Source organism: Entelurus aequoreus, linkage group LG21 (genome assembly GCF_033978785.1).
Source record: "Entelurus aequoreus isolate RoL-2023_Sb linkage group LG21, RoL_Eaeq_v1.1, whole genome shotgun sequence".
In the NCBI taxonomy this organism is placed as follows: Eukaryota; Metazoa; Chordata; class Actinopteri; order Syngnathiformes; family Syngnathidae; genus Entelurus; species Entelurus aequoreus.
This window is the reverse complement of record NC_084751.1, coordinates 51,006,169-51,016,578: the sequence shown is the minus strand read 5'-3', so window position 1 is coordinate 51,016,578 and position 10,410 is coordinate 51,006,169. Positions and strand designations below refer to the sequence as shown.

Below are 10,410 nucleotides of genomic sequence, written 5' to 3'. Positions count from 1 at the left end.
CTAGTTTGACAGGGAAACAAAATAGTGTCCAATATTGCAACAATATTATATCATCTAACTTTGTTGGTCAAAATCCAGATAAATACTTAAATATCTGCTTAATTTAGGATTTCATAGCAAGTTATTCATCAAATTGTACACCTAAAAAATACCTTATATTATAAAAAAATAACTAAAAATAAAATACTTTATATTTGCTTTCTTTACTTTCTTCTTTTCTCATTAAAGGTATTAGGTTTTTCCCTAGTTTGACAGGGAAAAAATAGTGTCCACTATTGCAACACATATTATATTATCTAGCATTTTTGGTCAAAATCCAAATAAATACTTAAATATCTGCGTAACGTATGATTTCAAAGTAAGTTATCCATCAAATTGTAAACCTAAAAATACCTTACATTATAAAAAAATAAATTAAATAAATACAAATAAAATACCTTATATATTTTTTTCTATACTTTCTTATTTCCCGATTAAATGTATTAGGTTTTTTTTGTAGTTTGACAGGGAAATAAATAGTGTCCAGTATTATATTATCCTAAGTTTTTGGTCAAAATCCAAATAAATACGTAAATATCTGCTTAATGTAAGATTTCAAAGCAAGTAGTCCATCAAATTGTACACCTAAAAATACCTTATATTATAAAAAAATAAAATAAAATTAAAAACCTTGTATTTTCTTTCTTTACTTTCTTATTTCCCAATTAAATGTATTAGTTTTTTTTGTAGTTTGACAGGGAAAAAAATTGTGTCCAATATTGCAACAAATATTATATTATCCCAATTTTTAGGTCAAAATCCAAATAAATACTTATTCTTAACGTATGATTTCAAAGCATGTTGTCCATCAAATTGTACACCTAAAAAATACATTATATTATTAAAAAAAATGAATAAGATAAATCAAAATAAAATACCTTGTATTTTCTTTCTTTACTTTCTTATTTTCTGACTAAAGGTATTAGGTTTTTTTTTCTAGTTTGACAGTAAAACAAAATAGTGTACAATATTGCAACAAATATTATATTATCTAACTTTGGTGGTTAAAATCCAAATAAATACTTAAATATCTGCTTAACTTATGGTTTCGAAGCAAGTTATCCATCAAATTGTACACCTAAAAAAATACATTATATTATAAAAAAATAACAACAAATAAAAGACCTTATATCTGTCCAACCAGCCGCCTGGCTCTCACAACGACCACACGCACCATGAAGTTCATTATGTATTATATGTGGCATTTAATTAAACGCCAGCATAAGGCAACATATTCATGTTTAGTGTCACGTGAGTAATGAGTTTTCAAGTGAACTGTCCCGAGTTATTTAAAGCACTGGTTCTCAATTATTTTCTGTCACGCCCCCCTGGACCTGACAAAGACTCTCAATCAGCACGGCACGTGTCCAGCTAGTTATTGACTAGCGCTTGCTCCAAATAGGCAAGGCACGTTTATTCAGAGAGCACAGTTTGTACGCTAGGCTATCCAAATTGCTTTGTAGATGCAGACAATTACAAGAAGGCAAATACAATCATAAAAACAAATACAATCATCATAAATATAATTGTGAATTAAGTGAATTAAAAGCAAAGAGTGTAGATACAATACTCTCACTGCTAAAAATAAATGTTTTCAGCTTGGATTTGAACATTGCCAACATAAAGGCCTGTCTCACATATTCTGCAAGACTGTTCCAGATTTTAGCTGCATCAAACTGAAACACAGCCTCACCTTGTTTCGTCCCGGTTCTTTGCGTCAGCAGGAGACCACTCCCTAAAGCTCTTAGAGCCTGAGATGGTTTATATGGTTCTAACCTGTCAAAATGTGTTTAAGCGCTACTCCAGGAGTCTCCGGTCTGTCTGTCTGTCTGTCGGTCGGTCGGTCGGTCGGTCGGTCGGTCGGTCGGTTGGTCGTTCGGTCTGTCGTTCGGTCTGTCGTTCGGTCTGTTGTTCGGTCGGTCTGTCGTTCGGTCGATCTGTGGTTCGGTCGGTCTGTCTGTCGGTCTGTCTGTCGGTCTGTCTGTTGGTCTGTCGTTCGGTCGGTCCGTCGGTCTGTCGTTCGGTCTGTCTGTCTGTCTGTCGGTCGGTCGGTCGCTCTGTCGTTCGGTCTGTCGTTCGGTCTGTCGTTCGGTCTGTCGTTCGGTCGATCTGTGGTTCGGTCGGTCTGTCTGTCGGTCTGTCTGTCGGTCTGTCTGTTGGTCTGTCGTTCGGTCGGTCCGTCGGTCTGTCGGTCTGTCGTTCGGTCTGTCTGTCTGTCGGTCTGTCGTTCGGTCTGTCGTTCGGTCTGTCGTTCGGTCTGTCGTTCGGTCGATCTGTGGTTCGGTCGGTCTGTTGTTCGGTCTGTCTGTCGTTCGGTCTGTCTGTTGGTCTGTCTGTCGGTCTGTCTGTCGTTCGGTCGGTCCGTCGGTCGTTCGGTCGGTCGTTCGGTCGGTACGTCGGTCGGTCCGTCCGTCCGTCGGACGTTCGGTCTGTCGTTCGGTCGGTCGTTCGGTCAGTCGATCGTTCGTTCGTTCGTTCATTCGGTCGGTCGGTCGGTTGGTCGGTCTGTCTATCGGTCTGTCTATCGGTCGGTCTGTCTATCGGTCTGTCTGTCTGTCGTTCGGTCGGTCGGTCCGTCGTTCGGTCGGTCCGTCGGTCCGTCGGTCGGACGTTCGGTCATTCCGTCGGTCTGTCGGTCTGTCGTTCGTTCGGTCGTTCGGTCAGTCGATCGTTCGTTCGTTCATTCGGTCGGTCGGTCAGTCGTTCGGTCGGTTGGTCGGTCTGTCTATCGGTCGGTCTGTCTATCGGTTGGTCTGTCGTTCGGTCTGTCTGTCGGTCTGTCTGTTGGTCTGTCGTTCGGTCGGTCCGTCGGTCAGTCGGTCTGTCGTTCGGTCTGTCGTTCGGTCTGTCTGTCTGTCGGTCGGTCGGTCGGTCGGTCTGTCGTTCGGTCTGTCGTTCGGTCTGTCGTTCGGTCTGTGGTTCGGTCGATCTGTGGTTCGGTCGGTCTGTCTGTCGGTCTGTCTGTCGGTCTGTCTGTTGGTCTGTCGTTCGGTCGGTCCGTCGGTCAGTCGGTCTGTTGTTCGGTCTGTCTGTCTGTCTGTCTGTCGGTTGGTCGGTCGGTCGGTCGGTCGGTCTGTCGTTCGGTCTGTCGTTCGGTCTGTCGTTCGGTCTGTCGTTCGGTCGATCTTTGGTTCGGTCGGTCTGTTGTTCGGTCTGTCTGTCGTTCGGTCTGTCTGTTGGTCTGTCTGTCGGTCTGTCTGTCGTTCGGTCGGTCCGTCGGTCGTTCGGTCGGTCGTTCGGTCGGTCGTTCGGTCGGTCGTTCGGTCGGTACGTCGGTCGGTCCGTCCGTCCGTCGGACGTTCGGTCTGTCGTTCGGTCGGTCGTTCGGTCAGTCGATCGTTCGTTCATTCGGTCGGTCGGTCGTTCGGTCGGTTGGTCGGTCTGTCTATCGGTCTGTCTATCGGTTGGTCTGTCTATCGGTCTGTCTGTCTGTCGTTCGGTCGGTCGGTCGGTCGGTCCGTCCGTCTGTCGGTCGGACGTTCGGTCGTTCGGTCGGTCTGTCGTTCGTTCGGTCGTTCGGTCAGTCGATCGTTCGTTCGTTCATTCGGTCGGTCGGTCAGTCGTTCGGTCGGTTGGTCGGTCTGTCTTTCGGTCGGTCTATCGTTCGGTCTGTCTGTCGGTCTGTCTGTCTGTCGGTCTGTCTGTCGGTCTGTCATCTATCTATCCAGCTCTAAAATAAATAAACAAAATTAACATTTTATTTAAATAATTTGTTACAAAAATAATTTCACTTGCAATAGTTTACATCACACCACTAATATTTGGCAACAAGCCCACCAGCTGTGTGCACATCTAATTATCTAAATGGGCACAGCAGGGGAGCCATTTAACTATGACACCTGTGACTCTTTCAACTTGTTGTGCAGATCTGGATGCTTGTTATTTCAGTAAATACCTCAGTTTGGTAATACTGCATTGCATGTTTTAAAGCACTGCGTAAAGCGCGGCGCTTCTGTGTTTAAAGCATCTGTGACGATCTGTCACTTTCACGTCGGGTTGTGTTTCCTTGGTCGGTGTGTATTTCCTGCGCTACGCTTGCCATCTCTGCATCTTGGGGTTCAAGACCAACAACAGATTATGACAGAATCATCGAGCCAAATACGAACCCTGCAGAGAGTTGGCGGGCTGTCTGGTAGAAACAAATGGCTGCTCGGGAGAAAGCCGCCGAAAGAGAAGTGTGCCCGCATGGTCTCCTTGATGGACAAGCTCTGTGGCTTGAGTGCGACACGGACTTTATCCTCGGCTCCCTCCTACCCGTCCATCCCTGTCGTCTGGCAGGACCCGAGACCCCCTAGGTCACTCCCCGCTCCCTCAGCCTTTCTTGGGATGTCTGGAATCCGTCCCTTGAGGCGGGAGGGCTAAGGTCAACTGTGCGGAAGCACAGCGCTCACCTCTTCAAGTGAAGCCATCGCAGATGCCAGCTGCGGACACGCCGACGGCCCAGCCGCCTGCTGCTCCAGCTCTGGAAACACCAACCAAGGAAACAACCCGACGTGAATTTGACAGTGTGGAGGTTGCCCTCTAGTGGGTTCTGCAGACCACCACACACTGCCAGGAGAGCCCGGGACTCAGGGTATAACAATGTTTTATTTTCATAATCAATCAATCAATGTTTATTTATATAGCCCTAAATCACAAGTGTCTCAAAGGGCTGCACTAGCCACAACGACATCCTCGGTACAGAGCCCACATAAATGTCAAATAGTCTTCTGCTTTCCAGCACAAAGTCTTTTCCTCCTGCGTCCGCTCAGCAGCACCTCCAACTCCCACAACGTGTCTCGTTCCGGCTGCTGCTAATAAAGGCGACAGGTGATTAGATAACAAGGCTCTCCTGGGCCATTCACTCACCTGTCGCTGTCTTCGAGGCCGGTCCTTGCACACCCCGTGTGGCTATTCATTTTAGGTATTAAAAGTAATACAACTTGTTTAAAAGACCTAATGTGTGTATAAGTACTTTTTAAGCACATTCAACAATACCGTGATAATTTTGGTCACAATAACTTTATTTAGCCATTTTATTTATTGTTTTGGTTGTGTATATTTGAGGGTCCCTCAAAGATGCCATGCAGGCTGTTTTTTTCTCTTTTGTCTTTGTTTATTTTTCTTTTTTTCGCCATTGCTAAAAAAAAAAAAAGACTAAAAATCTATGTTGTAATGAATTATTACTTAAAAAATGTCACTTTAAAATGTTTTATGTGGAAACAATATTGCATATATTGTGTGGTTGCCATAAAAAAACATCAAAGTTTTATTTGACAAAAGAGCATAATACAAACAAAATAATAGTTCAAACGTAAAATCGACAGATATATCTGAAGTTCATCTCGTAATTCAAGTGTTAAAAGTAAAAAAAAAAACTAATAAAAATGTATCACTTTATGAGTGGGGGATCTTTTGGATCCCAAATATATTTAGTAGGATTTTATTTAACATTTCACTGTGATTACTCAAAAATAATAAAGAATTAAAATCAATGGTGTCCTGCATTATTGATCTTTTAGGGCTCTAATTAATGAAATACTGCATTATTTCAATTTTACTATAAAAAACAAAGTTGTCTTTGACAGAAAAGGCTTTTTTTTTTTTTTTACTTTATATCAACCTGAAGTTGATATAGAAATTTACTGTGAGAGTTAAAGAAAAAATAATAATACTTTGACTTATTTTTTACATTTTAATGACTGAGACCCTTTATGGTCCCCGGGAGCCCTAAAGGTTAAAAAAAAAAAAAAAAAATCCATATATTTTGTTAAGGTTTGAAAATGAAAAATATCAAAATGGCCCACGCGTGCTTAAATTTTTCCGAGTACGGCCCTCAGTGGAAAAAGTTTGGACACCCCTGATATATATATATATATATATATATATATATATATATATATATATATATATATATATATGTATGTGTGTGTGGGAAAAAAATCACAAGACTATTTCATCTCTACAGGCCTGTTTCATGAGGGGTTTCCTCAATCCTCAGGAGATTTTAATGGAAGCATTCACATACCATGGTTTATATAGGGCACCATGGTATGTGAATGCTTCCATTAAAATCTCCTGAGGATTGAGGAAACCCCTCATGAAACAGGCCTGTAGAGATGAAATAGTCTTGTGATTTTTCCCCACACATACATATTACGCTCTACCACGGTATCGAGCACTATTTTTTGGATAATCTAATTAAGACATATATATATATATATATATATATATATATATATATATATATATATATATATATATATATATATATATATATATATATATATATATATATGCCAAAAAAAATTTGATTGTAATTTTGAAGAATTTATCTGAATGTGCATGAACTATTTCTGTTAAAAATTGTTATAAATGTCACTTGTTAAATGTTTAAATATTAACTGTCAGTTTGCTGTACTGTGCCAACTGTACTACTATATGAGTACCTATTTTCTATTGTTTCATTCAAAATAAAACAGCAAAGTCCATTTGGCTGTCATCTGTTTTAATTATGAGACACAATTGTGTCAAAGTCATGATTTTTTTTCATGCTTGAAATAAGAAACGTTTACTTTAAAAAAGTAGTTTTATACTTGTGAGTGTTGATGACACAACAGTTGATATTCTAGTTTCAAGCATGTTTTACTCAATATAGCTCATCAAATCTCAGCAACAAGCTGTAATATCTTACTGAGATCATTTAAAACACTTAAAACAAGTAAAACATTCTAACATAAAATCTGCTTACTGAGAAGAATTATCTTATCAGACAGAAAATAAGCAAATATCACCCTTATTTGACATATTTCATCTTACTTAGATTCCACTTTTTGCAGTGTGCTGCTGGCTAACTACTTAAAAACTGTTTTTGTTTTGTTTTCCCCTCCCAGACGCTACACCGCCGAGAGGTCAGCCTGTGTTGCTGTCAGCTTATCAAGGCTCAGCAGGTATTGTTCTGCAGTGGTCCCTGGCGGAAGCCCGGAACCCGCCCGTCTCAGGGTTTGTTCTCCAGTCCCGCACCGAGCAAGGAGACTGGCTCGATCTGGATGAAGACATCAGTGCCAACACGAGCCAGATAGTCGTCCCGGGTCTGCATAAGGTATCGATCTCTCCTGGCTGATCACATTTGAATACTTTGTTGAATACTTCCAGGTACACTATATTGCCAAAAGTATTTGGCCACCCATCCAAATGATGAGAATCAGGTGTCCTAATCACTTGGTTCAGATCCCACATCAGGGCAAGGAAAAACTCAACCCAGTGGGATGACAATGACAAATCTTGGAGGGGACCACAGATGTGGGGACCCCCACCCCCCTGGGGGACCGGTGCAATGGACGTCGAGTGGGTCTAACATAATATTGTGAAAGTCCAGTCCATAGTGGATCTAACATAATAGTGAGAGTCCAGTCCATAGTGGATCTAACATAATAGTGAGAGTCCAGTCCATAGTGGATCTAACATAATAGTGAGAGTCCAGTCCATAGTGGATCTAACATAATATTGTGAGAGTCTAGTCCATAGTGGATCTAACATAATAGTGAGAGTCCAGTCCATAGTGGATCTAACATAATAGTGACAGTCCAGTCCATAGCGGATCTAACATAATAGTGTGAGAGTCCAGTCCATAGTGGATCTAACATAATAGTGAGAGTCCAGTCCATAGTGGGTCTAACATAATAGTGAGAGTCCATTCCATAGTGAATCTAACATATTAGTGAGAGTCCAGTCCATAGTGGATCTAACATAATAGTGAGAGTCCAGTCCATAGTGGATCTAACATAATAGTGTGAGAGTCCAGTCCATAGTGGATCTAACATAATAGTGAGAGTCCAGTCCAAAGTGGATCTAACATAATAGTGTGAGAGTCCAGTCCATAGTGGATCTAACATATTAGTGAGAGTCCAGTCCATAGTGGATCTAACATAATAGTGAGAGTCCAGTCCATAGTGGATCTAACATAATAGTGAGAGTCCAGTCCATAGTGGATCTAGCATAATAGTGAGAGTCCAGTCCATAGTGGATCTAACATAATAGTGTGAGAGTCCAGTCCATAGTGGATCTAACATAATAGTGAGAGTCCAGTCCAAAGTGGATCTAACATAATAGTGTGAGAGTCCAGTCCATAGTGGATCTAACATATTAGTGAGAGTCCAGTCCATAGTGGATCTAACATAATAGTGAGAGTCCAGTCCATAGTGGATCTAACATAATAGTGTGAGAGTCCAGTCCATAGTGGATCTAACATAATATTGTGAGAGTCCAGTCCATAGTGGATCTAACATAATAGTGGGAGAGTCCAGTCCATAGTGGATCTAACATAATAGTGAGAGTCCAGTCCATAGTGGATCTAACATAATAGTGGGAGAGTCCAGTCCATAGTGGATCTAACATAATAGTGTGAGAGTCCAGTCAATAGTGGATCTAACATAATAGTGAGAGTCCAGTCCATAGCGGATCTAACATAATAGTGTGAGAGTCCAGTCCATAGTGGATCTAACATAATAATGTGAGAGTCCAGTCCATAGTGGATCTAACATAATAGTGAGAGTCCAGTCCGTAGTGGATCTAACATAATAGTGAGAGTCCAGTCCATAGTGGATTCAACATAATAGTGAGAGTCCAGTCCATAGTGGATCTAACATAATAGTGTGAGAGTCCAGTCCATAGTGGATCTAACATAATAGTGAGAGTCTAGTCCATAGTGGATCTAACATAATAGTGTGAGAGTCCAGTCCATAGTGGATCTAACATAATAGTGTGAGAGTCCAGTCCATAGTGGATCTAACATAATAGTGAGAGTCCAGTCCATAGTGGGACCAGCAGGAGACCATCCCGAGCGGAGACGGGTCAGCAGCGCAGAGATGTCCCCAACCAATGCACAGGCGAGCGGTCCACCCCGGGTCCCGACTCTGGACAGCCAGCACTTCATCCATGGATACCCAAAACATTTTGGACAATTCCATGCTCCCAACCTTGTGGGAACAATTTGGAGCTGGGCCCCTTCCTCTTCCAACATGACTGTGCACCAGTGCACAAAGCAAGGCCCATAAAGACATGGATGACAGAGTCTGGTGTGGATGAACTTGACTGGCCTGCACAGAGTCCTGACCTGAACCCGATAGAACACTGACTGAGAGCCAGGCCTTCTCCACCAACACCAATGCGCGTTTGGAAGAATAATGGAGAATTCCTATAAACACAGCCTGTGAAGAGTTGAAGCTGTAATAGCTGCAAAAGGTCACATTGACCCCTATGGGTTAGGAATGGGATGGCACTTCCAAGTTCATACGTGAGTCAAGGCAGGGGGCCGAATACTTTTGTCAATATAGCGTGGCTGTCAAGATGCATTCTGCCTCCTATCAATCCCTGGCTTCCCCTCCATGAGCCTGTTTCCTTTGCTCTCTAATATAGTCACATTCAAATCAACTTCATTAGCATTGCAGGCACAGTCCTGTGTTGACAAAGTGAGGCTTCATCCCGTGCGTGCGTGTGTGTGTGCGTGTGTGTGTGTGTGTGTGTGTGTGGTCACAGGACTGCGTATATGAGCTGCGGCTGCTAACTCGTCGCGGCGAGCTGCTGAGCGAGCCCAGTCCATCAGTCAATGTCTCCACCACGGGTAGGTGTTTGAGCGACCTTGCCCATAACATGACTGTCCCCCACCTCGTCCTTTAATCCGCCCGCCGACTCGGAATAAAGCTCAATTCCTATTCCCCTTCCTTGTGTCGTCGTCCCCCCCCCCCCAAAAAAAAATTGGAGCAGCCCCGCAGGGAACGTTGTCCATTAGATTCCCGAATGGAAGAAATTGCCACGCTGATAACTTCTTGAAAGGATAGTTACAAGTTTTTGTGCTGTTTTTTGTGCGCCGTATCGTATTGTGGACGTGACATGAATGTTTCATGACGCGCGGTGCAGAGATACTGTAGATACTGCAGGGATCGACTTGTTCAATGCCAAGGATGTCATTTTACGCAGCTTGCAGGTTATTTAACGGAGCAGCTCATCTGATTAACTCAGCCTGAGCAAATTATTAGGGATGTCCGATAATGGCTTTTTGCCGATATCTGATATGCCGATATTGTCCAACTCTTTAATTACAGATACCGATATCAACCGATATATGCAGTCGTGGAATTAACACATTATTATGCCTAATTTGGACAACCAGGTATGGTGAAGATAAGGTACTTTTTAAAAAATGAATCAAATAAAATAAGATAAATAAATTAAAAACATTTTCTTGAATAAAAAAGAAAGTACAACAATATAAAAACAGTTACATAGAAACTAGTAATGAATGAAAATGAGTAAAATTAACTGTTAAAGGTTAGTACTATTAGTGGACCAGCAGCAGCACGCACAATCATGTGTGCTTACGGACTGTATCCC

General features: G+C 42.2%; 1 protein-coding gene across 1 annotated transcript in view; it reads left to right on the top strand.

The window, feature by feature from the left end:
* The first annotated feature begins 4,453 nt into the window (after positions 1 to 4,453).
* LOC133638634 (uncharacterized) overlaps positions 4,454 to 10,410 on the top strand; it is a 43,620-nt gene continuing 37,663 nt past the window's right edge. The window contains exons 1-3 of the mRNA XM_062031424.1: positions 4,454 to 4,532; positions 6,912 to 7,120; positions 9,556 to 9,640. Of these exons, the coding sequence (XP_061887408.1) occupies positions 4,454 to 4,532; positions 6,912 to 7,120; positions 9,556 to 9,640 (373 nt within the window). The remainder of the gene's footprint in view (positions 4,533 to 6,911; positions 7,121 to 9,555; positions 9,641 to 10,410) is intronic.